Source organism: Haliaeetus leucocephalus, unplaced genomic scaffold, assembly GCF_000737465.1.
Source record: "Haliaeetus leucocephalus isolate CR32 unplaced genomic scaffold, Haliaeetus_leucocephalus-4.0 Scaffold1, whole genome shotgun sequence".
NCBI lineage: Eukaryota > Metazoa > Chordata > Aves > Accipitriformes > Accipitridae > Haliaeetus > Haliaeetus leucocephalus.
Window position 1 is genome coordinate 7,250,922 of NW_010972437.1, and position 27,347 is coordinate 7,278,268.

Below are 27,347 nucleotides of genomic sequence, written 5' to 3' on the forward strand. Positions count from 1 at the left end.
CGCACCGCCCGCGGGCACGGCCCGGGGCGGCATGGGGGGGCCGCGGCGCCTGCTGCTGGTCTCCAACTCCACCCTGCACGGAGGGGGGTACCTGGGCCACTGCCAGCAGCACATCAAGAGCTTCCTCGGGGAGTAAGCGCTGCGCAGGGGCTGCGGGAGCCCGCCCGGCCCCGGGCCGCCCCCGCGGCTCTAAGCGCTCTCTCCCCTCTCTTCTCCCAGGAAGGTGAAGCGGGTGCTCTTCGTTCCCTACGCCCTGCACGACCGAGACGCCTACGCCCGCACCGCGAGGGAGAAGTTTGAGAGCTTGGGTAAGGCCGGCCCGCCCCGGGCGCCGAGCGCCGCGGCCGGGCGGCGGCTGCGGAAGCGTCGCCTTTGCCGTGGGGCAGCCGTGCCGCAGGGGCTGGCCTCGCCGGGCAGCGCCCGGGCCGGCGCTGGCAAACCGCGGCTCTGAGGGGGCGTGAGGCGGCGAGCGACTCTGCGACGGTCTGCTTTCCGGGGGTCCGAGCGGGGGGAGTGCCCGGGGAGCGGCGGAGAGGGGCTTGCCTGGCTCTGCTGCACGCCGTTGAGTTGCGGCCAGCAACGGCAGCGGGAGCAGCGGGCAGCTGTTCGCCAACTTCTACCTAAAGTAGGTGCTTTAGAGGCCTCCAGAAGAAATCTTGTTACGACGCTTCTAACCACTTCAGGGAGGAAGTTTTTATTCCCGAATACTAAGGGGCATCTTTTTATTCTCCTTAGTCACGCAGGGGAACGTTTCTTCCCGTACGTCTTAAACCTCTGCTCGAGCCGTGTGACTACTGGTGTTAAGTGAGGACCGTTACTATAATGCGCTTCAACCAGCCAGATATTTCCATGATGAACAGCAACCGAGCTTTACTTGGAGCAAAGATCTTCCCAGAGCAGCCTACAGCAACACCTCCGCCTAATATCTATTACTGTTCAGGATAACTTTGGACCTGTTACTGTAGTAATAATCAGTACTTACTTCCCTGGGCAGCACACTTTGCTCCTTGTGTTGCAGAAGGACTGCTGATATCAAATGTCCATGTTCTTCTGGCTGTCGCACTTCCTGTACTCAGTGAACCCCAGCAAGGCAAATCTGTCAAAGCCAGACATTTTAACCATTACCCAAAAAAACCCCCTCGGATCAGATATTTGTACTAGTAATGCTAGCCCAATAATGGCACATCCTGTTCAGACTCAGCCAAGCTGAAGACTGACAGCTTTTTCCCATCTCTTACTTTCCAGTTAGCCGGTAATGCTCAGCGGGACTTTGTGCCTCAGCCTGCACCTGCCGAGTGAAATGCTCTGCTCTTAGACACTGAGCACGTATATCCATAAAGCAAACGTTTGCTTTGGTACAGCTGGATGCAGAAACCCTGCACTAACATAGGACATACTCTGTTTTGTGTTGTAGAGTTCTCTGAAGCTTCCCTGGTTGTCTGGTGAAACATTTCTCTCGGGGGTGGGGGGGAGGGCAGGGGGTGATGGAACATACCACATTCTTCTTCCAGACTGAAGTGGCAAAGGTAAATACTTTTTCATTTAAGGTTATGGGCTGGACAGCATTCATGAATCTTGTGATCCAGTGGAAGCTGTAAGGAAATCTGAAGCAATATTTATTGGTAAGTTTTACTTCTTGCTTCCTGATGAGGGTTTATACAGGGCACTGGATTAGTCCTGCTCAGAGCTGGCACTGTAGAGAACAATGAAAAAGTTGGGCCTAGCAATTATTAGAAACTACAGAAAACAGTACTTTAATTTGGAACAGTAAGACCCTAAATTTTCTGGTGGGGAGGGAAGTAGGAGAGATTTATTAACAGAACTTTGTCTCCAGTAAGTTTCAAATTATTCATTTGAACAGTACTTCAGTGTTAAAAACATGATCATCACAGCTGTATCATCACTTCATCAAGTCTAAGAAGATTCAGGGCTACTGTGCTCAAATTGAGCGTAGTCCTAATACCATGCTGCTGGGTATTAGAACAGCATCTGCTGTCAAACAGCCAGCGTCAGTGTTACAAGGACCTGGGGGATGAGCCTGTGGCCTGCCCAAATGACCATTCTTCTGAAGCTTCTGGTTTTACTGCTGCTCAAAGCAGGATACTACCCTGAGTAGAGCACAGAAATCATTGAGCCTGCCAAGTCTGTAAAGGCTTCAATTAAAACTGGTGGTGAAAGCACATTAAATAAGCTGGACTCTCTTTCTACAGGAGGTGGGAACACATTCCGTCTCCTGAAAGCTCTCTATGACAACAGCCTCATACAGGAGATCAGGAAAAGAGTTCTTGAGGTACAAACTACGTGACTCGGGCCAACTCTGAATAGCAGGATCTCACGCATAAGCTGTGGTTAGACAAATCCAAGTTGATTCTACATCTTTGTTTCTGATATAATTCAAATATTGAGCCATGCAACTTGGTGAACTGAAATCTGTGGCCAAATAAGGCTGTCATTAGCCATTGAAGCCTGAAAAGACCAAGGTCAGCAATCTGTCATTCTAGGACAGCGTCCCAGATGTGGGACTGCAAGACCTTGGGATGTACAGTGCTGCATAGTACCTTAGAAGTAAGCCCCTGAACTTAAAATACCAATGAAGAGCAGTGCAAGACTTAATATATGTCCAGAAATGCTGTTTTTCAGCTTGGGATGTCCACTCTGTATCTTGTTAATAGATATAGATGTGTTCAAGTTGCAGGTTGTCCGCTAATAAACCGACAACAGAACTGGATCCATACATGCCTTTTAGACAATGTCTTGTTGACATTGAAAATGGTGTAATTACCTTGGGTACCTCCTTGACCTGGAATTAAGAGGTTTGGGTGCCATTGAGCCCTTCTGGTCAGCAGCCCTATTCTGGCTGGTGAATCTCATAAGGCACAGCAAAGATAGGCCATCTATGGAGGAGAACAGAAGCAAGGTGTTCCCCTAGCAATGTGGAACTGCAGACGACTTCAAGGAGATTTATGCAAGCACAGTATATTTGAAAAGGTCAGCTACCAAGAAGAAAGGTTAGCTAGGGTGTCTTAATATACAGAAATTCAGTGCCTGTTGTGGGCAGAAAAGCCAGAAAATGTTTGAGTCCCAGTGAAGTCTAGATAACTATTTGGTTATATTAGCACCAGTTCTCCCAAGATAGCTTATTTTTACAAATTGTTCAGCATTATCCATATACTTGCATGTTTGTGTGGAATCCTTCTATCTACAGCACAGTACATAGTCCTATGTACATAGTAGTAATACCTAAACTAGTGCTAAACTGGCTGGTCACGGTACTGGTAAGCTGATGCTGTGGCAACATTGTACTCAGCTTCAGATGGTCTACTCTCTTCAGAAGCTAGTTAAAAGCTAGTTCAGATATTTCCTGTAATTGCAATGTAGGTAAGTCTCTCCTCTCTTAATAGCAAAGTCCAATATATGCACTGACAACCTTGTAAGTTCTCTCTTGTGATGGGGTTGCAGAGTTCTGAGTACAGGACATTCAACAGCTCGTTCTCTGACAACTATGACATACACAAATTACTGGCCACCTCAAAACCTGAATTCTTGTTCTGCTTTTCACCTGTACAGTTAGCAGTGAGATGAGTTAGAAGAACAAAGTCTAATCTGACTGCAGTCTCTGAGATTGATAGAAGATGCTATAAAATGCAGTTCCTAGTTGTGATACTGTATACTAATCATTGCTTTTGTCTTTCAGGATGGGATTCCTTATGTGGGGTCCAGCGCAGGAACTAATGTTGCTACCATCAGCATCAATACTACCAATGACATGCCAATTGTTTATCCACCTTCCCTGCAGGCCCTAGGTTTAGTTCCTTTTAATATTAACCCCCACTACTTGGACCCAGATGTTAAAAGCACTCACATGGGTGTAAGTAAAGCATGTCAGAGCTAACACAGTAATCGGGGTGTGGAGGTGTAACGATAGCGTGCATTTGTGAGGCCTTACAAAGCTATAAAATGTCTAACAGCTGCTCCCTAGAGCAATTGGAAATGCCAGTGAAGCAGTAACATTTTACTCCCTCCTAAAGCTTTTCTTTGAGTGGGAAGAGGAGTTGGCAACAGTATTACTGAGGTGGAATGAAGTGTTTCTCACAAACAGAAGCTTTGCAATGTCTGAAATACTGTTGCTTCATACCTGGCATGGAATTGAGGGTGGGGCGTGAAGATAAACTTGAAATGTTAAGATGCAATGTGCTGTGTTTCTGGAAAGTCCTGCCATAGTCTGTCTTGCCTGCTGCTTGAGAAGACCTAACTTAAACATACATTAAGAGGCTTAAATATCTAAAGGTCTGAAGGAACCATCAGAAGAGGGAGATCTTGGGATTGTATGCAATCTTATGTAAGAAAATACCTAGGCACTCGTGTCCTTGCAGAGAGCACACCCTGTAATGTCCAATACTGAGCAAGCACATGTCCTGGTATAGCTGAAAGAAAAACACTTTTAACTATCCGGCACAAAGACTGACAACTCCACTGCATGGAGGAGCTGATTCTTGAATAGCCTGTTGGGAGCCAGTTCCTCAGGGAACAGTTTCTGTGGTGCATCTTTTTAACAGCCCAAATCCTTTCCTCCTTGTAGTGAAAATTTCTTCATGGTTAGAGGAAATATTAAGAATTAGGGAACGATGAAGAGATGGAGGATCAGTGTGTGCTTCTAGAATTTAGATTAAGTTGTAGGTACTCATTTAATCAGCTTGTCACTAGAGAATCAAGTAGTCTTCCCTATAAGTAACTTTTGCTATTTCTCTGAGAGGAAGCTGGAAGCTCTGTGCCATACCAAGTCCCTGCTGTATTCCTGTGTTTCCTTACCAACAAATCCTTCTGGTTTGATTTCTTTAATTACTGTTGCTCAGTTCAGCAGCAAACCCTCAGGAAACATGGCAGAGCTGTTCACAGAAGGAAATTCTTCAGTGTAATACCTACTTTAGGACAAACAAGCAGATATTTAATCAGCAGAAATCCATAGTTCACTACCCTCTTTCATGAAGGCGGCATCTCAGGCATTTGCTTCCACCACCTTCCTCAGTGCTCTTGTTCTGAGGGTGAGCACATAGAGATAGCCTTAAAAAAAAAAAAAAAAAGAAAAAAAAGACGACCTAGATGAATTGAGTGGAAGTAAGTTTTAAGGCTTTTCAGGGTTGGGATTGTGTGAGTTCTGTTTTATCAACCTGCAGCAATTGCTGCTAGTGATGAAGGGTAAAATATGTATCCGTTAAAGTCAACTGCCACTCTATTCTGCTTGAAGGAAAGTGCCTGCTTTGTTTAATGTTATGAAATAGCTCAGTGTAATGCTACATGGATAGCTCCAAGTCCTCTCTTACTGCCTGGGCAGCTAAATCTACACTTATTATTGCAGGAGACAAGAGAGGAAAGAATTCGCCAATATCATGAAGAACCAAACACGCCTCCAGTTCTGGTGAGTAGTAGTTCCCAGTCAGGAAGCTCATGGCTGTAGCATGGGAAACATTTTAAATGCATTCTTGCTGGCTTTCAGTGTGCATTCCCCTGTGTCCTGGTTTCAGCTGGGATAGAGTTAATTTTCTTCTTACTAGCTGGTACACTGTGTTTTGGATTTAGTGTGAGAATAATGTTGATAACACACTGATGGTTTAGTTGTTGCTAACTGGCGCTTATCCTAAGTTAAGGATTTTTCAGTTCCCCATGTTCTGCCAGCAAGCAGGTGTACAAGAAGCTGGGAGGGACCATAGCTAGGACAGCTGTCCCAAACTAGCCACAGGGATATTCCATACCATAGAATATCATGCTCAGTATATAAACTGTGGGAGTTGGCTGGGAGGGGTGGATCACTGCTCAGGCATCGGTCAGCAGGTGGCAGGCAACTGCATTGTGCATCACTTGTCTTTTCTTGGTTTTTTAAAAATGTTATTTTATTATATTCCTTTTTATTGCAATTATTTTTCTTATATTTTATTAGTAGTAGTAGTATTACATTTTATTTTACTTTAGTTATTAAACTGTTCTTATCTCAACCCACGAGTTTTACTTTTTTTCCGATTCTCCTCCCCATCCCCACTGGGGTGGAAGAAGGAGTGAGCAAGTAGCTGGGTGGTGCCTAGTTGCTGGCTGGGCTTAAACCTCAACACCCTGCCTGACAAGCATTACAGAACAGTGGCATGTAAGGCTAGTTATATTCTTTCTAAGGGCTTCAAAGTTGGATTTTGCTCACTTGCAGAAAATGGGTTAGAACACATGAAATGCATTCTGCCTATTAGATGCTTGGAGTCCTGTTGCCAAACACTGTATTTTAGGCAGCTCTGATCTTTCCAGTCACTGGCCACCAGTCATATGTTATATGTTGGGGGTGGTGTGCATGCAGATGGTAAGATATCTCCCCTTAAACTTTTTGCAGATATTCTTAACTTCACATGTTGTTTTACTCTCTGGGTTTCTGAATTTGCTCATTCAGTAGTATGTTCATAATTACAGTATGTCTCTCTGGGGAAGTGGGACCTCTGGGTTTCCTGTCCCTGTGCTTGAGCTTGGAGTATAAAGTTTGTGCTTTAACAAACCCAGCTGGCTGTTACTTGGCCCAGACTGGATTGAAGAATGGTGGTAGCAGAATTAAGTGTGGAAAAAACACTTTCCTTTTCTCCTTAATAGTTTCTCCCTTAAAACTGAAAAATAAAATAAACAAGAAAACTAGCTTCTAAAACAAGGTAACTCACCTAATTTTGTCTTGGTATCTTTGTTAGAAATAGGTGAGCAATAATGTATTGTCTGTAGTCGTGGTGAGCTGCACTAAGACTGGCCTGCTTGTGATAAGCATTCTAACCTTTCAAATAGCTTGAAAATAACATTAAATGTTTCCACCTACATTAGGGCTTGCGGGAAGGTACGATGCTGCTAGTGGAAGGAGACAAAGCCACCTTGCAAGGAGTGACAGGAGCACGTCTGTTTTTGAGGTAAATGCTTTATTTGAATTGATATCCTCCTTCAGACAGAAAGGGAGAGAGACTTCTATTAGACTCCTGGCACGTGTTAACCTGGCCCCCAACATCTGAAGTTACTTAATCCCTTGCTTCCATTTCTCTTTGGGGAAAACATGAGTATTGCTTTATGCTCCAAAGGAGCAGGCAGTATTACAGCACTCTAAAGGATGTCTAACTTACCCCGTAAGTGCTATGGTATTACATCCATTGATGCTTATGTTTCCGAACTATAGTTACTGTTCACGGAAAGAGCCCCAATAGTCAGCCCTGTTATTGAAGGCCAGGGGAATACCAGTTTAGCCCTAATGCGTTGAACCCTAGAACAAGGGAACTCATGTCTTCAGTATATGAACTTTACTAAGAAATCTAATATGGATGTCCTGTGATGCAGGCAAGGGAGTCAAAACTCTGCTTGTTATGAATAAGGATGCCTTGTTCTAACCCTAGTAACAGACAGAAGCACAGTAGTCTTAGGTCCTGTTAAAGCTCACGGCATGGTTTGTCTTGTTTATAGGGATAAGAAACCAACTGAACATGAGCCTGGAACAGATTTCAGTTTCCTCCTGACTGACAATAATCTCCAGAATCTGTAGCCTTGCATACTCTGCAGCAAAAGTTACTACATGAGAAGACAATGAGGAGAAAGGAAAGAGATGCTTCTAGCCCCGGGTGTGCGTGTGTGTGTGTGTGAAGAACTTATGCTTTATAAATAAAGATAAACATGCACTGGTGGGTTCTTTTCCCAACCCTAATTCACATCTCAGACATCTCTCCTTCCCAGCAAAAAGACAATTTTTGCTCAAGTATTGCAATAATCATAGCTACTCTTAGTCTGAAAAGGTCTGTACATTCATGTATCCACTTTGATTCCTTCCCCACCAAAAATAAGTTACTGTAACACAATTAAGACAGGACACTGAGGCAGCTGTTTCTGCTGCCTAGCTGCACCTGCTAAATGAAAGAATTGTTTAGTGTACTTCCACACTATTAGTTTAATTTTTGCGCTATTAATAAAGTGAGAATTTATGCATTCAATTACTTTTATTTGCTTCAGACTCATGTCAAATTTATACAATGCTAATTATGTACAAAAGTGTGCATGTTAAAAATTCTCAGGTTACAAACTTGCAAATCCTAGAAAAGTGCAAAATTTTAAAACATCTTCTACCATGCTGTACAGAAAAAAAAAAATCCATCATTAGCCAATATACACACTCTTAAAACATACTGATCAAAACAAAGTAAGACATACAGTATACTCTTAAAGCACCCAGAAGGGAAGAAGATATTGCACAGAAGACTAACAGCAAGTTCATTACAGTGCCTGAAGGCTCATTTTTGAAAGTAGGTATTTCCAACACTCCTTAGACCTAACATTTAACTCTTTTAAGAAAAGGCATTTTTTGGCATTTAGAAATCCATTTGTAATCACATAATTGCACAATCTGTAAGAATTATCAGAAAATATGGTTAACTGTTGCTGTAAGGCCTTTGTTACCACTCCCTCATTAGCTTCAGTAAAAATGCATCAAGCAAACTGAGTAGCATCACAGCTTCCATCAAAACACTGACCAAAGGGAGGTAAGTCTTAAAAGCAGCATTTCTCTGATCTTATATTAAGCTGCTCCTGCATAGTGAATGGTTGACTCAGAACATGTATTGCAAGTTTTCCTTGATTTTTTTTTTTTCCTCATGGCTTTCTTTAAGCAACAGCTCACAGCTATGTATGACTAAAGCAGTACTGTCAGGTGCAAGACTAAGTTTATTTTAAAAAGTTACTTCAAGGCAAAAAAATATGGCTCCCTCAAGAGGAAAACACTAACTAGATAGGAAGCTAAATAAACAAGTAGCCTCTAAGTTCAGTTAGATTTATGATATATATATGGCTGGATGTTTTATATTTCAATCTCAAAACACCTTAGCAGCTTTAAACCATAATCTATACTGACAATCATGGTTCTGGGACAGAAGGCATGTTATGAAATTGTGCCTGTGCCAAGTATAATCACAGACCTAAGCTCTGGAAACACTTGCCAGATTTCCCAAGTCCCGTAGCTGAAAATAGAAAGAACACACAACTGGAGGAACTCTCCTGAAGAAAACACCAATTTTATCTGGGCTGTTTGGGTAAATGGTAACTAAAAGAAAGACAACCCGTTTTCTTTCACAGATGCACAGCAAAATGTGAACAGAAACAGAACAAAGGGTACCTTTGATTAAACACTACAAGCAGTTCCTCACATATGGGGTGTTCAAGACTGCAGTAAGATGAATAGCACTTGACTCAAACTGTGCAGAGCATGCTATGCTGCCACTCAGAGGCATTTCTGCATCCAGGCATCTGATAACTATAATAGTGAAGAAAGGGACAATAGTATTTTACCTTTTTTAAAAAAAAAAACAACCCAAAACAAACCTGCAGTACCTTTTCAGAAAATCTTTGCCTCCTTTAAAAGTATGTACTAACAAGGGCAATTAGTATTAATAAGGAAAATTTGGCTCCTTAGGATGGAAGGAAGGACATCTTCCAAACAATTCAGTTGAGTCTAACATTGGTATACAATGAACACACATGCATATGACTGCACAAAAACTATTACTCTCCCCAAAAGGAGACTACTAATGAGTGTCATGTTTACAGCTGAAACCAACATAGCTTTTAAACCAAAAAGCATGAAAAGCCCATTCTAGAAAGCACTGAAGCACATGCTTGAATTTCCACCCAATTAAATATAACCCTATGTAGTGCTTTCATCTAACAGTATTTATTACATCAGGCCTTAGGTTCACATCAGGATACGCCATTTATGTGTGTTTGGGGTTTTTTTGTTTGTTTGGGGTAGGGGGTTTTTTTTGGTTTTGGTTTTTTAATTCTTTGAAAGGAAAAAAAAAATATTCATAGCACCTAGCCTCAGCATCTAATCTAGCCAGCAAGATGCCTTTAACAGTGGAAGAGAGGAGTGCCTTCAAGTGACAATACAGAGCAAGAGTCTACAGACTGTCAGTGTAGGAGTGAAGGAGGCTGACAGCTCCTCTACTCCCCTCCCTAGCTCTAAAGCTCCCTACCATACCATGATCTGTACATAGATACACATTTTCAACTAAATACACATACATGGTAAAAGCTTTGTGAAACATTTGGTTGCTGTACATATATTTTCTAATGATTTTGTTTATTAAGATTAGGAAAGACTTGCAGAGGAAAACAGGGAGGAGGGAGCCATGGTCTAGGGAAGTGAGGTATACAGCTTCCACTGACTAAGGCAAGAGTTAAAAGACCTACCTAATTATTGTGCATTAGAAATAAAAATAAATTTATCATTCCTGCAGGACTATCTTAAAGCAGACTGATGTAAGACTGCTACCGGTCCCATACAGAACTTTTACAGTGCAGAAACTTAGTTCTTCGCACTTCATTTAAAGGACACAGAAATACAACTTTGAAGAGGATTCTTATAAAGCAGCCAATTGACTACACTATTTAAAGCCTGTAAAGACTTTGATAAACCTGTTTTGTGATAATATTCATGATCTAAGGTATACTGGAGGGAAAAAACTTGTTTATATCAGTGTTGCAGATGAGCAAAACAATTGTAACGCGTGTGTGTGGACATTACTGTTGGTTTTTTTTTCTTTTTTCTTTTTAAATCAAACAGGCTTCCTAAAGCCTAATTTCCACAATGTGTATTAACCATAAGGAGAAGTGCAGTTAGTTTAAGATTGGGATTAATCTTTTGTGCTGGTGTTGGTAAGGTACATGGATGACAGAAGACGTGGTTTCTAAGTATCCTATGAATGAGTATTAGATAACAAGTAGATTGATATAGAATAGTTCACATAAGTCAGATGCTAACTTGAACAGCAAACATTTCACTTTCTGAATGCTCATATAGTACAAAAACTGCACAGACTACATGAGATTCTTCACTATAGATAAAAAGACAACTAAAAATACTATCAAGAATTATAAGTAAATTGATAAAGAGAAATTTAATAAACATTTTACTTGAAATAAAGGAGTCTAAATATCATATCCTTTGGTATGCAAGTTCAAAACTGTGCTACAGAGAAGTTACTCAATACTGCTAACTACTTGATCTCATTTATATACAGGTATGAAAAGAGAGTCAGTTTTCAGTTTCTTTTAGATATACATATTTACGCTCCTACTTACTTACTCGGCTTCAAAGGTAAGCATATCTTAAACTGCGATAAATATCATTAGGGTTGTTCCAAAAATTAAATGTAAGAAGATACCACCAAGAAGGTCTTGACAAATTTAGTGTTGTGAAACAACTGTCGCTTAAGACTTGTTTACTCTGAATTCCTAATCAGAATTATCTCATCTCACAGCTTTTCTTTTTACACTTAAATAAATCTTAGTTCAAAACCAAAGGAGACTCTTACTTCACCAATATGTATTGTTTTACATGAAAAACAAATATGATCCTCAGCTTTATTGACTTGAGGAAATCAAAGAATTATGAAAGGCAGTTCACTAATTCAGTGCGCTGCATAACAGACTGCAATTCAACCAACCTGAACAGCTGATCAGAAAAATTATTTTCTACTTTAAAAAGACTTAAGTTAAAACCAAAAGACACAAAATACCAGCTAATACTCACACTTACCACCTTTATCTTTTATCCAAAGCTGGTTTTAGATAAAGGCAAAGTTCAGACCTTCAAACCTACGGGGGTCTTTCCAGAGGGCCTCTGGCAAGAACACTAGGTATGTGATGGTGTATACCTCCCATCCTCCAGGACCAGGTAAAAGATCAAAAGGCAACAGATGTTGCCATTCTGCATAGAGCATGAAGCAGCTCAGAGCTCACCTGTCCCCCTCATCATTCTGCTCCTGCTTTGTGCTGAGCACAAACTAGCCTCAAGTTTGAGAGCCAAGAACTGTCCACATTTAAACCTGTCCCAGATATTTGTGAGGATCATCTAATGCTTGTGATGCACTGAAATGATGGCATTCAAATGTCAAAGCTCATTGCCATAAACTTTCACCCCCAATTATTGCAACTACATTATATTTTACTTAAACTGACACAGTGTATTCAGTATTCTTTAATATTAAACTACTAAAAACATTAATTCAATTGTTGTAGAAACACACCTAACCCATAGCAGGACGTTTTCAAACCCTTATGTAAATACCTCCATGTAAGTGACAGAAAGAAAACTATGCTCTCACCAAACACTACAAAAGACCCATCTCAATTTTTCCACTTGATTCTGCTAGCCCAAAACATCGTAACTTCCTGCCCTCTTCCCCTGCAAGTAAACACTTAACCTCATATATGCATTTAAACAGAACATATATGCATACTTATAAAAAAAAAACCATCAACTCAATGCCCCAAATGAGTTCTTTTTTCAACTTCCCATAACACAGAAAAATCTCACATTCTGAGCTGAAATTCTTCTGAACTACTCTCGAAAGAGCTCCCCTGAAATCCCTTCTTCATGAAATCATAATGGACAAACATACTTCACATTCTCATATAAACACTTAATACTTCCAGAGTATCCTTAGTATTTTTACTGGATAGGTAATTGATTAAAAATAGTATTTTTCACTTCTCTATAGCTTATTTGAAAATATGGGATATGGTTTTTTTGCATACATGGAGTCTGAAAAAAACCACACCACTATACTTTCAGAAATTTAATGCTCTCTTGGCAAGTTACTCAGGGAAGTAATTCTTATTTTCTCCTAACTTTCCAGACAATCCAGTCTGTCACAGTGATTAGTTAGAATATTGCAACTATGCATAGACCCACTTGTTCACTAGTCTGATTTATTATTTCATTTACAAAAGTTAAGAAAAAGCAACGCAACTTTCTTTACACAGCACACTAATCAGTCATTGTGAGGGATTTTTTTTCTTCCAGTAAAGAAATTGAGGAGGAGAAAACAGTTTTAATGAGACTAACAGAACTTGTAAAGATTATCCTTTTGTGGGCTAAGGAGGTATTACTATTTCTACAAAGTTAATAAATATTGTGCTAAAAATTAATGAAATGAGATTATACACTACGGAGTTCCTCAGGTAGTTCAACAGCTCCCCAGCCACAGGAAATATCTGATAACATTTATAGGAGATACAACACACATTCATTTCCATAAATAAATAAAAATAACAAGAAAAGTGATGGTAGAGGGAAGAAAGGGGTAGCCAAAAGGGAACATACTAGCTAACAATCACTTATAGCTCTGCCTTATATCTATACTCCCCTTTCCCCATGGTATTTTCTCCTTTAATAGACATACATACATGTATATACATATATATACACAAACATACACACATATATACACATGCACACATATTTTTGCACACCAGTCCAAAAACTCATACTTTTCCCTCAGCACCAAGCTTTTCTAACAGGATGGGGTTTATCATTTAAATCATTAACATTATAAAAACACACCCTTCTATTATCACATATCACTAAACCAAAAAAATTCAGTAATGGCTTCTCCAAAATATAGCATACAATCCATAACTATTTTGTTGGATATAGTGCACGTAAGGATCTGATATTTTCTTTTCCCAGGTTTTAAAGACATCTTGAAAATGGATACATTATCTGTTTCCCTGCTTGTTTTTACGGAAGAAACACATATGGCTAACAACTGGTTTGGTGAACACCAAGCCAAGAAACAAACAGGTGCTATTTAATTAAACTGTGCTGCAATGTTGTTTAAATGATTTTGCAGTGGAAATTTATCTTTTTTGTCATAGGAGTTGCCTTACTAATGAAGCAGATTGATCTTTGACCAATATAGATACTGATTCTTCCTCTGTATTTCTTCAAGATACTAAATATATTATGGGATTTCTTGGTGTGAGTCTTAGTCTACTTAACAATATAAATAATTTTCAGCAGCAAGTATCTCCTACCTCCTTCAGCTCCATTGAAGTTATTCATGTCTGTACTTTAAACAATTTCTGATAATCAAGTAGTGCAACACAGATGTTCCTTGCAGAACAGCCTAAAACTGGAACTACACAAAAGAAGATAGCAATAGCCATTTACAGGAGTAAATTGCAATAAATTGTTCATTGGGCTAAAAAACACATTGAAAAGGTCATAACTGTCAGCTATCCCAATTTTTAATGTGACTACTGCAACTGCCAAAATTTTAATGTACTGTTGGGGAATTACAATGCTGTCAAATCAAAGCCAAATAACTTCTTTGTAATCAAGGAGCATCTGGCCCTATTCAGCTTTAAATCAAATGCTACTTATCTTAAATTCAATTAGCGAGCTTGGGTTTGGAGGTTTGGGGGGGGGGGGTTGGGGGTTGTTTTTTTTTTTTTTTTTTTTTTCTGAAAGACAGTTTTAGCAGCTATTTAGAGAGGGATTCTGCTGTGATGAAGTCAACACAGTTAAGGAAAAATATGCAAGCAAGCTAACTTGCATGAGTACATATGCTTGTTACTATACCTCTACCATAGGTTCATCTTCAACAGACTTAAGAATCAAGTCCCTGAAAGTTGAGATATACATTTAAAGTGACCAAAAGATTAAACATGTTTCTGGAATCCATGAGAGAAGGTAGAAGCAGCAATCACTTGGAATCTTGAGTGTTATATTCAGTCTCTCCTGATGAAATCTGGCTGAGCCGTTTGCTTGATCCCCACAGCTTTCGGGAAAGCTGACCTGAGCGCATCTGTTTAAAAGTAATTCAGAGAAACAAAAGGAGGGGGAAGGGATAAGGTGGATAAATTAAAAAGGAATTCAGACACTGATTCTGGTGAAATGCAGACACTACAATGTACTGCATAAACAGAAGTTACACCAACAAAAATTATTTGAAAACAAACCAAAAAGTTACACTTAGGGATGATTCTTGGGACTGACAAAAAACAACAGACAAAACACTAATCACAGTCTTCTCTGATTTTGAACAGTTAAAGGAATACTGCCAAGTAATGCATACTTAATACTTAACCTACTTCAAATAGCTTAGAAACAGTGTTTAAATTGCTATTCTGATAGGAAGGAAAAAAAAAAAAAAAAAAAAAAGGGGAAAGTCAAACAAAAAAAAACCAAATTAGAAGAAAGGACATTTTAGAGATTTCAAACAGAAATTGCTAGAAGTGAAAAGGAAAAGATAACCAAAATGCAGGGCAGTGATAGCAGAATGAAGGAAAGAGAGAAAGGTTATCTCCTGGTGTCAAATTTATGCAGTCTTCCAAAGATCCTGGGTGAAGTGCTCAGAATAAAATTTAAACCAGAAAAAATTCATACTGAATATTCTGCAAGTAAAGACAGATAACAAGCAACCAGAGGCCATATTAAATCCAGCATCTGGTAGGTCTGTAATCTGACAATTTGTAAGAAACTGTTTTAATTTACTCCTTAAGTACAAGGCTCTATGATTGGCCAGTAGCGATCAGCTTGGCAGCTGATTAGGTTATGAAATCCCTTGCTGTTTAATAAACAAGATGCATGCCTTAACAGCACAAATTTGAGAACAGTTCCCAGCAGTTAGTACTACAAATTAAGCATGCTTAAGAACTGTACCATCACAGCAGCAGTGTTTTCTAGAAAAGGCACAGTGCTGACAGGGATTAACACTAACAGGTGACAATCCCCCAGACTTCTGCAACATCCCAAACAGCTTATTGTTAAAAATACAAAAACATTTATTATACTTCACTTCATACTGGATACTGTCAATGCAGAAACACTAAAGGCCAATCTTAATACCAAGCAGCATTTCACTTTATGCACAATAAAGAAGGTCAGTTTCTCCCTTTATCCTAAGGATCAGTATCACCACTGAAAGCCAGAACTACAACACTGTCTTCTGTATAAAATTCTAGTAATTAATATATTCCTTCCAAACTACAAATAAATCAATCAACAAGTAAATACCCCACATGAACATGCTTTTCAAATATACTGATTGATACCATATAGAAAACTAGAAAATCTGGGACATAATGTTGCTTCTTATATGTTTGTGTTTTTTAAAAAAAAATCTATTTACATGGATATTAAGCTTGCAGATCACCTGAATTATGAACAGAAAACCCTGAAAAAAAAGTCATTGGAAAGCCTCTACATTCATAAAAGGGATCCAGTCTTTGAAACAACACTTTCTCCATCGTTAGAAAAATAGATGTGATTAAGAACTGAAAAAAAAGAGAACAAAAAGCCTTCAGTCTAATGATACACATAAATTTCAGCCTACAAAAGATCTTTTCTATGGAACAGGAAGCTTAGAAATGACAGTGACTTTAAAATTGCTGTTACAAATATATGTTTAACCACATCGTAAGCAGCTCTACAGTAGGAAAAAGCTGTCCAACTGGAAGTCAGTGGAAACCTCCCCTCCCCATCAGCTGCAAGCAAAATCAGACTACCATTGTGTGAAGCCTGTTTCAAATACTAAACTATGTATCTCCTAGCTAAAACATTTTAAAATACTGGCAAATAAAGTCACTCTGTTTTCACAATTAAAATATAAAATTAAGACACACTTTTCTGGCATGTACTAAAGGTCATGCAGAAGTGATAATCACATTTTCAAATAAATATACTGCAGCACAACAGAGATCGGGTTATAGAGAGAAGCAGGTTTAAGCTAACTCAAGTACTTTGAAAGTCATGACAAGATGTACTTAAAGCAAAACCTGTTTTGCACAAGAAAAACTGGGCATAGCTATTTGACAGATGGATGCTCTGTATTTGATATTGCATATGCAGTACCAACAAGTTTATATTCACCATATGGAGCACAGAGCATATTGGGAACCTACACAAGTGATTCTTTGTGCACTGCAATTAGAGAATCTTAACAGAAAGAAGTAATGTATTTTTTCCCCAATGTCAGTCAATGCATATTAAAAAGTATCTGACAGAAACCATAAAAAAAAAGGTAGCTTGCTCTCTTTCGTTTCCGATTTTCTTCTGGAAAATGATTTCGTCAAGAAGTGGCTGACAACACTATCACGTTCAGAAAAGGTTAGCTACTATGACTGTGCTTATTCAGATGTGAGTGATAAAGTCTGGAAGTTAGTCCAGCTGAGCTTCCCATCTGCGATCCCTATATACTTTTTATTCTTAATGAGAAATTTCAGTAGAGCCGTCTCAAGAGTTATTTCTTTCCCACTGAAAACTGAAACTTGCTCTTAAATTTACCCTGCCATAGAGGAGACCTCTTGCTCAAGTGGAAAGCAGAAATAAGTGAACTTCCCACTGTTCGGTAGAAAAAGTTCTTGATGGTAGGTTTTACCTCTGCTGGCTTGCCAACACCAACGATAATCAACTTGCCGTCCTCCAAGCCAACAAGGATGTGGCTATACTCTTTGGTGACAGAAATGCAATGAATTGGCAGTCGCATGGCTAAGGGGGAGATGCTCAGACTCAGGCTGAAATGAATAAAAACCACAGAGAGAAAGCACATCATGTATTTGTCTGCACACACTGCAAAGAATCACACTGCAGTTGAAATCGCTGTCCACAGGAGGCACTATAAAACACAGTTTCTCAAGGATCCAGTTTGCAATTTCAATTATTGTGAACTCCTAAGGAACAATCTAATTGTAACCCAGAATAGAGATCCAATAACAAGATAAGGCATGGATGGTTAAGTCAGTAAATTAAGACATTTTCACTGAAGAACAGTAACATTAGTCTCACAACTGCCTAAGTGACAGAGATCACTCCCATTCTGAGGAGCAATGGAGCTCTACAGAACATAGCAGTAAGTGAAGTTTAAAACTCAGTGCAGAACTACATGAGGCTTGATCTTGCAGTTGCTGAGCTTGTCACTGCTCAGTCACTGCTGAGCCAATGACTAATCAGACATGGGAACAACCACAGCTTGCAGATGTCAGACACAGCTCTTTCTAAATTCTATCAGTTCTAGGTGTATAATTGGGATAAATGCCTGGGGAAAAAGGGGTCTGGTACAACCTCTCATTTTTCTTTTCTCCCTGTCTTAGTTCCCCCTAAAATAGTTTCTTCAGGAACACAGAAAAAAAGCAATGGCTACCACTTAAAGCACCAAGCAAAGTCCACATTACACAGCCACTTCTCAATAAGCCTTTATATTTGCATCTCAATAATAAACTATTGATGGTGGTACATTACCTGTAAAGATCCCGTATGGAAAGAAATCCCTGTAAGCTGCCCATCACGATATACTCGCCAGTCACACATATATCTGACACTTCCTCCTTCAGAGTCTCAGAACACAGGTATTTTCCATTGACAGAATAGAGATGTAATGCATTCTTATCCTGAATAGATCAAAAATAAAACTGTCATAGAGGACTGACTGGATTAAGAGTGTATTATTTGTATCTTTAGCTCACTAACAGGAGCTAACTTGGGCAATAACCCACAGATAATATTGCTGACAACAGTTGCCTTGTTGAATGACACAAGAGTACCGAGTCTATATGCAATGTGTATGTATACCAGGTCCTGTATGGAAATTTTTGAAGTTATTCCTTGTTACTTCTTGATAACATGGTAACATCTTACCTACCCATCTAATCAATTCCAAATTTTCTGGAAACATCCATGGATTTAATGGACAAGTCCCTATTTTATAAGGGTTTTTGATAAGGAAAAAGAAAGAAAGAGAGCACTCTTACCGTCAGCCCTGCTGCCATCCTCCTGCCCACCCCCAATTGAAAAGCAGAAGGAAACAAGTATATTTCCACAGAGCTAGATCTAGAAGCATTTTCTGCACAAGGCAATGAATTTTTGATCGATTAAAGACACAGCTAACATGACCACCTTAAGTTCTTCCAGCTTGACAATATCTTGGTCTCTTCTCTCCCCATCTTCCCAATGCAGCTAGCATGCCTACATCCAATAAATTTGTCTTCCAAGAAATTTCCCATGCTCATAGAAAACATAACAGCTCTACCCTTATTAAAGCATCTACACAGCTACTCAAGAGACAGAATAAGCTACACTGTGAACCTTATAGCTATCTCTCCAATCCAAAACTAAGGAACATCAGTGTAGTCACTAGGCATCTTGCACCCAGAACTTACTGCTCCCCTTATAAGCCTCTGCTTCTGCGCACAGTGGAACTTGTTTTCCCTAGTCTTCTATTTCAAAGCAGCTCCTCCAGGAAGATTCAATAGTGCATGCTTGGGCATCTTCCCTGCAGGTGTCTGGACATTTTCATGAAACTTACAGGAGCACAGTATATCTGTGATTTATCTTTTAATCAAATTTCATTCAAATTGGCTAGCAAAATGTAAAAAAATAAGGAAACAGACACAGCATGCTCAAAAAGCCTCATTACTTTAGGAAATAAGGTTAAAGTTAGATACATTTATGATTAAAGTCTTCAGCAAAAGAAACAGAGGTATTCCATGAACCTAAGTACCTTAAGAGTAGTCTTTCCTTCTATGCTGGTGTGGACAACTATATGGCCTTCCCAGGACACAGCCAAATTTGGAACAGTCAGGAGGAGGGAACTCTCACAAGGTGGTCGCAAAGTCCTCACGTACTGACCTTTCCGAATAGTGCGGACAATAACGGTCCCATCCTGCAGTGACCAAATTTAGGTAAGTTGTTACTCAGCAGGTAAGTTACCGCAACACACAGAAAGAATATTTAAATACAGAGGGAGTATTTTAAAGCACTTAAATCCTTAACTGGAGATCAAGACTCCTGAGCATTAGAAACTCTACACGAAGCCTTCCCCTCAAGGCCATACACTATAGGCATATGAAAAAACAAATGCAAACAGGGCACAAGGGGATGGATAGGCAGCAAATCAGCCATTTCATAGGTCACATTTATGAGTAGGCATTATGTGCAGTACAGAGTCAGAGTTCAGCAGCCTGCCAGTGTAGTATAGTAAGGTAGAGCATGAGTAAGCCGCACAGAACCTTCAAGGTTAAGGAAGCAGGGAAGAAACTGTCACAGAACTGTTTCTATGAGAAGCTTAAGATCCCCACATAAGTCCACACATGTTAAAGCTCATCTGTGCAGAATAACACAACATGGTAGCCGAGGCCTATGCTGTGCAGAGCAGTTTGAGACAGCCTGATTTAAGCAGGCAACAGGGAGGTGGCACATATCCTCTTGATGCTCAAGGCTGAAGAAAAAAAATCGTGAAATAGTCACATTTTTTGTATTATTCTTAATCAACTTCAAACATGCTCTATGGTTTGAGTAGAGAAGAGGCAAAGAAGGGAAAAGTATGAGGATGCTTACCTTGGATCCTGACACTGCCATATCCAGTTCAGTGCTGATGCTAACACTCGAAACTTCATCAGTATGCCCATAAAGGATCTGTAACGGCTTAGGTGCCAGGCCTACAGGCACTCCTCCCTGAGAGTAACAAAAAGTGCAATGACACATTCTCTTGCAGCTGAAGGACAAACAAAAAATAAATTTCTGGTATCTTCAGTATCAGTTGTGCAAGATGTATATTTGACATAGGCCAAAACCAAAGGCATAACTCACCCATTCCAATTTCAATTTATTGCCTTTTATGTCAGCAGCCCTATTTACTGAAATCACAAGAATGAATGAATATACAGTTACAATGTGGATGTGAAAGACAGAGTTACTTAGTTGACTTGTTTCTGTTCCTTCAAATGTCCAGGTGTGCAAGGACCACAGTCAACAGTCCTAACAGGAGCTGTTCACCCACCCATCCACCCACTTTTTCTTCACCTGTGTATCTGGGCTTGTTCAGTTCTTACAGTTTACCCTAGAATTAAGCACTATCTTCACAGCCAAGCTTAAAGAAGCTGAAAGCTATTTTGTTTAATATTACAGCAACTCTTCCATTTTCTAAGAAAAAGTAAGGAAATAATCCTTCTCAGTAACTACCAGTAGTATCATATGCAAAGGAAAACTTGCAATAATGCTCATTAAAAATAGTAATTTTCCCACATGACTACAGGGTGTCAAAACTGTTCAGTACTTTTGTTCCAGCGAGTGTACTGTCAGCATATACAGACTTATTTTCAAACCAGTTCTAAGGTAAGACCTGTGCTTAGAGAGAAGGTACAGTAAAGAGTTCTGCAGAGAACTCTCTTCTCATTTCTGTGATAGAAATTTGACTGCCAACCAAGCCCTGAAAGCCTGAAGCGTGCAGGAATGCAGAACCAAGTGTCAAAATGCAGAGCTGGGAAAGAAGGTGACAATGCAGAGCAGACAAGTAGAATGGAAGTGACAGTATGCAGTCCATTGCTGGCACTTTGTAAAGACCAAGATAAAACTCTCACAAGAAGAATTTACCATACATACAATATCATTTAGGTATCCATTAAATAAAAAAAATTCATTAAAAATCTTAAGAAAAAGCAATTAGAAACAAAGATAATCTCCAGAGGATGACTTATTTAACTCACACTGAAAAGATAAATACACTAAAAAATTTCCAACATTTATCATTGCTTGAGACAAAAAAAATACTGCTGTGAGCACTAAGGTCTCACCTTTTTGACCACACACCGTTGGTACAACGTACTTCTTGAAAGAATTGTAAATACTCTCACCATAAAAACAGCTTCCCCAAAAACACATGCAGTTATGCACCACTTCACTGGTTTAATGTGCTGACTTTAGTTTAATGATAAGAAGGTGACCTGACCAAATGTACTGTCCATAACATGACAGCTCCCCCCTGCAGTTAATCCTACTCATATATCTGTAACGCAGCAATCTGAAATGAACATTTTAAATGCATAACAATGGAAATGGCCTCACAAATTGAGTGCAAGTACACACATGCATCACACAACCACTTTCATTGTGTGAAAGCACAAGACCAATATTAAAAAATTCTAAAACACCAGCGTAAATCCAGGTAACAGACTAGTGTTGTCTTTGCTAACTCCTAGTGCAGTCATCAGTGCTTCCCACAGAGGAAACACAATGTTATAATGCAACTACTGGAGTGAACAGCAGCCTAGAAATGTAAAAATCCTCAACTATAAACATTGTTCTAATTCCGGTAGTCTCAAGCAGTGTCTCTCTTCTTCTGCTCTTCCATCTATACAATGGGGGATAATATTTGCCTATCCTGAAAGTAATCTATGAAATCTTTAAGATTGCCTCTGAAATACTGTGTGGTTCAGCTATATAGTAACCAATGTATATAGTGAATATTTCAAACACAGAAGACAACGGGAGTAACAAAATTACTAAGCTAATCAATTTTAGTGGACTATCTTCCCTACAAATCTGAAAGAAAGGAAATCAATAAACCATCATAGCAAAACACGGAAGCACAAAAAAGCATTCAGCAACTGCTTTTCAGAGTATGCCTAAATAACCTACCTGCTGAACTATTTGCCATATCATACACGTAGTATCTCTGGAGCCTGAAATCAAATGAATTCCACAGTAGTCCATTGCCAAGCAGGTCACAATATCTAGATAAAGGAAAGAAACCAGGAAGTTATCACATAGATATTGAAGACTAATTTCCCACAGAGTGACAACGTGCACGCAATATGTCAACAATGTATCCTGATTTGCAGTCAGCATGAAATGTTCCACTGTGATAAGGGCTGATGAGACTGTATTAAACAATGAAGTCATTGTACAGCCAGGTGTACCAACCTGACTTAATCAGCTTTGCTACCTAAAAACAGCAGTCAAGCCTTATTTTGAAACTACATTAAACCATCACTAGAATGACTAAAAAGCCATGCTCAAGTATTTACATAAAATCACAGTTCAAGTATTCTTCTGTTCTTACACTGCCATTCCTTTATAACTGCTATGCTTGTCTGCCCAAGTGCACTGGCTATAATTCTTTCCAAAAAGACCAAACATCAAGGAACACTACATAAAACCTTTCATTTCACAATATAAAGAGTTACTAACCCATGTGCCTGATGTGCTGTCCAATCAGCTTGCCTTTTGTAAGAGATGTCACTCTGATGCTATTGTCCCAGTGTCCTCCACTAAATAGCAGTTTTGCATCATGGGATACTGCAAACAACTTAGAGGTGATCTCCAGCCCTGGTGCAAAAGGACCACTCATGTTGCGTTGTGTTCTGTAGGCAAATGATGAGCAGGTAAGAGTAATCTTAGTCCAAAGCAATGTATTTTGCGCTTCCTATATCCTTCAAAATTAATAAGAAATTCCATCTGTAGAAGAGGCTATATCTAAAAAAAATAATAGGTGAAATTCTGGCCCCCTGATATCCATGACAAAACTCCCACTGCCATCAGCAAGTGGAAGGAAGATTTCACCTTAGAACTTTTCAGTCTTTTATGCAATTTGATTCTGTATGGACAACTTATGTCCCTACTAAGTATTGTAACGTTAAAGAAAAAAAGGAATCTTCTGAAAACCAAAGAAACAAAACCACCATGTACATCTGCACTATAGTGTAAGGAAGTATGAAGACTGCCCATCTCAGATTCCAAGTTAAGTTTTTATGATTGATAATTAGAAAAAATTAGACATAGCTCTAAGAATGAAGAACCTTGAAATGCCACTTAGGTAACTCTTTACTAGACATCAGAAGATGCATTCTTAGGTGAAAACTCGGCCAATGGAAACAGTACAACCCACTGATTGTTGAACAATTACTGTATTTTATTACTGTAGATACATTCATCTGCACCTCTCCTCATCATTTGCTTACTTGGGATTTGTCACTGTGGTATCTCTGATGAATGTAAAATAGTTGGAGATATTTTTATCATAAGGTAGCCAACCATGAGTTCCAATAATGCAGTTCAGACTTGCCGTTACCTAAAAAAGTTTGATAGGAAAAATAAATAAATTAAAAAAAAAGAATCAGTGAAACCCAGAGATATATTTTCTGCTTGCCTTTGATGATAATGGAGGTTGCATAAAATCCAGCATAGGCTTCTTTAGAATTTACCACAAAAAAAAAAGCACACACGCCCCCCCCCCCCCAAATTAAAAAAAAAAAAAAAAATCAGCTCAGATGAGTTAATCCACATGTAGTACATATTACCAAGTTAGAACAGTGTATGTTCTAGATAGGTCAGAGAAGTTGAATGGGGGGAGTATGGGGAGGAGACAAAAAACAAAAAAACCCACCCAACCAACCCCTCAAACCTTTAATTACAATTCAGTCATTTAGTTTAAGCTGCTGCTTCTCTTCGTTGAAATAGTAATCATTAATAGTTAACATATTAACACAGGAAGTTTTTTAAAAAGGTACTAGTTCTATTTCTGAGAAAGTAAGACAGGAATCTAAATATTCAAGGTTATTTTCGTCACATATTTAGAAAAAACACAATGAGAATTTTAGATGTGTCCAAATTCCAAATGACATATGCACGTACCACATCAAGCCAGGACAGTAAGTTTGACCTTAGGAACATTGGAAAAGAATATTCTGTCCTGCAAAATGTAAGTGTTATTGCACAGGGGCCAGTATGCAGACCATACATACAGATGTAAATACAAAACCACTTCCTCCTTTCATCATTTGGCCATCTGCCATAGTACTAGCACCTGTATTAGTGCAAAAGTTAATTTTAGAAACAGTGCAGGCCTTTGGAGTGTGTATATGCCACATATGGTATAGTTTAATATATGGGTTGGATAATAATGACAAACATGATGCCATTAATAACTCAATCCTGTCATTTTAAAGCTAGGCTGCATTGCATTAGGAAATTGACTGCTGCCATGGAAGTGGATCAAGTGGGCAACTTACAATACACCTCACTACAACTTATGCTCACATCTCATCAGCTCTTACATGCCATTCAACAAATTAGCCTTGCTTCCCTACAGAAGACAAATATTTAACTTATAGCTAACATTCATTGTAAGTTAAAGGAACACATTTGAACAAGAAGTTAAGAAGTGTTTCTCTAGAAGCTGTATGAAAAAAAAAAAAAAATACACCTATTTGACTGTCTGCAGTCTAAGAACATTATTGACACATGCAACTCACCAAGATCTCTGGGCTTCCCTGAGAAATAAAGGAACGTGACTGATTCCTGGGGACAACAGCTTTCACGATGGGCACACCGTCACTGATTCCCTAAGAGAAAGGACATGATTTGGGTCTGATTATATCCAAGAGCTACAGGACAAATCTAGAAACTGTAAAGAGTAAGACCCAAAGCCTCTGGAATCAATGTCAAACCTGTACAGTACTCTAAGGCACTGGTACACACATACTCGGTTCACACAGGTATGCTCTGTTACAAAGACCATAAATGAAACCCTGACTCTGTCCTGAATCAGTGAGTTTAGCTACCAAGTTCAGTGAGTTCTCAGATACCACCAGTGATGTTCTTAGCTTTCTTGGTGTGGTAGATAACTTAATACTCAAACAAGACCCACACAAGTGGCCAGCAGATACAAATTTATGGGATTCAACCTCTACAAAGCTAACTAAAAAGACAGAGCTCATTTTATACACATTGCATTTTAAAATATTTTCTTTAAATAGGAAGCGAGTTTATTTTCATCTAGGTTGTGACCTTCTGTTACAAGTAAATGAGCAGTTTCAGATTAGACTTTAAACAATTTCAAGTAACATATCTACCTCTATGAAGAATGACTTCAGTTCAGTGAGGTGTTGGAAGAGATTCAGAGTAGAGGTATCACTTTTAGTTAGTCTTTGCACTACCTCTTCTGCTGACAGCCTTTGTGGATGGGGCTCCTAGGAGACAATATTGGAGGGAACATCAAATTGGATTAATTTATCAACTCAGAATTTTATTGGCAGTCAATGGGAAAACAGACTCTTAAGCACCTAATTTCCCTTCTTAAAGTAAACTTACTTTGAAAATGGTTTGCTAATTTTCCACCAGTGTGACCTTTACAAAGGGTAAAGTGGCAAAGACTTAACATTCCTAAAATTACAAACCATTATCTTTTCATTTTTTCTGAAGTCCTTTGTAATGCAGTTGGATTTAACCACAAAGGTCTGATTGAGATGGAACAAAAAACATTACCTTTAACAGTTGACAGGGAGTTTGTCCAAAATTGTTTATCATCCCTTCTAAAGCTTTCCTCTCTTTCTCATCTGTTAAAGCATCCAAATCCACAGCCCCTGGATCACAATGATGAAGGGTAGAAAAAATGGAAAAAGAACATAATCCAAACAACTCATTGAGAACTGATACAGTCAACAAATGTTGCAAAATTGAAATTAATTGCAGCATTATCACCCTCTACCCCAGAAAAACCTCCAAACAATGTCTCCATGTAAAATACGATCTGAAAACACCACTCTGCACGTGGAATTCTAAGTGTATCTGTAAGTGCAAGAATTGCAGGCTTTTGTCTTATCAAATGAATTTAATATACATCACACATGCAATAAGTTGTACATGAAAACCACCCAAAATTCACCTTTGGAATTAACAGACTAACATTTGTCTTCAATACTTGTTGTTTTCAAGCAACTTGCCTTGACTCCTAAACCACAAGAAACCTCTTTCCACAAATGCTTTTAAGCAAGCAAATGAGAAACAAAAACCCCCAAGCACTTTTAGAAACAAAATACAAGCAACTGGAAGAGAACCCCCTTTAAAAAAAACTTTATTAACATTTCGGGTTCACAACTTCTAATCAAAGCATCAAATATTCTGGTTATTTGACGATAAATTATAAGTTATGGTGCCATATTTCATCTATAATTCTGTTGCCTTACCATATGCCACTGTATGGCACGCTCACAAATCAAGTGTTTTCTGTCTAATACTGAAAATCTGCAAGTCCAATGACAATGACAAGAGAGCATACTGCTTTGTACCTTCATAAGTACAATAATAGAACACATTGAGCGCCTCCACTGCAGCTGGTCCCCTCTGCTTGTAGCCAAAAATCAAATCTATCCATTCATGAAGATGAGCAGAAACATACTCAGATTCCTAGAAGGAAAAAATGTTCTTGTAAGAATAAGAAAAGTACTGCTCCCTTCTTGAAGTATTTACTATTTTCTGTGAAAGAGATTTAAATCCTAAACTAAGAGTATCTACAAACTAGGTATATACCAATGTATAGGGCAGAAGCCTAAGAATATCCATGTGCGTCAAGGGCAGTAACTGTCAGGTAAGAGGGAAAATTAATACAGCGAAGCAGCACACCTAGACTATTGAAATGCAACTGTGCAAGGGAAGGTAAGCTGCTAGTTCCCTAGTACCATACAGAATAATCTATAAAAAGCAAGGAAAGCCTTATCACCTAAACTCACCTAATTCTGCATTTTATCTCTTAGGGCAGCAAACTCCCAAATGATTGGTATCTTCAGGCTCTTTTCTTTTTTCTTTTGAGCATTTTATCTACATGCACAGTGGTTTTAACTGAAAGTTCTAAAGGTACTTGTATGTCGAATGCAACCACAACTCTAGTTTGAATGTAGTCCCAGTATTTTGCACTTAAGCCACAGTGACAATGTGTAGATGTACTTTCTTTACCATTACTTCA

The 27,347-nt window shown here is 39.0% G+C and overlaps 2 protein-coding genes across 6 annotated transcripts in view; one reads left to right on the forward strand and one right to left on the reverse strand.

The window, feature by feature from the left end:
• The first annotated feature begins 7 nt into the window (after positions 1-7).
• On the forward strand, positions 8-7,676 carry LOC104830495 (alpha-aspartyl dipeptidase-like). Its single transcript, XM_010565445.1, has 8 exons — positions 8-132; positions 220-308; positions 1,548-1,622; positions 2,211-2,290; positions 3,695-3,868; positions 5,357-5,416; positions 6,841-6,923; positions 7,465-7,676. The coding sequence occupies exons 1-8, from the start codon at positions 32-34 to the stop codon at positions 7,541-7,543; spliced, it is 741 nt and encodes a 246-aa protein (XP_010563747.1). The 5' UTR covers positions 8-31; the 3' UTR covers positions 7,544-7,676.
• A 6,590-nt stretch (positions 7,677-14,266) lies between these two features.
• NBEAL1 (neurobeachin-like 1) overlaps positions 14,267-27,347 on the reverse strand; it is an 86,796-nt gene continuing 73,715 nt past the window's right edge. For all 5 annotated transcript variants that reach the window (XM_010565456.1, XM_010565473.1, XM_010565464.1 and 2 more), the window contains 12 exons: positions 26,674-26,791; positions 25,871-25,968; positions 25,459-25,575; positions 24,859-24,948; positions 23,566-23,675; positions 22,796-22,968; positions 22,244-22,338; positions 20,165-20,281; positions 19,329-19,490; positions 18,071-18,219; positions 17,211-17,346; positions 14,267-14,636 (listed from right to left, as the gene is read on the reverse strand). In XM_010565456.1, coding sequence (XP_010563758.1) covers positions 14,535-14,636; positions 17,211-17,346; positions 18,071-18,219; positions 19,329-19,490; positions 20,165-20,281; positions 22,244-22,338; positions 22,796-22,968; positions 23,566-23,675; positions 24,859-24,948; positions 25,459-25,575; positions 25,871-25,968; positions 26,674-26,791 — 1,467 coding nt within the window. In that variant the 3' untranslated portion in view covers positions 14,267-14,534. The remainder of the gene's footprint in view (positions 14,637-17,210; positions 17,347-18,070; positions 18,220-19,328; positions 19,491-20,164; positions 20,282-22,243; positions 22,339-22,795; positions 22,969-23,565; positions 23,676-24,858; positions 24,949-25,458; positions 25,576-25,870; positions 25,969-26,673; positions 26,792-27,347) is intronic.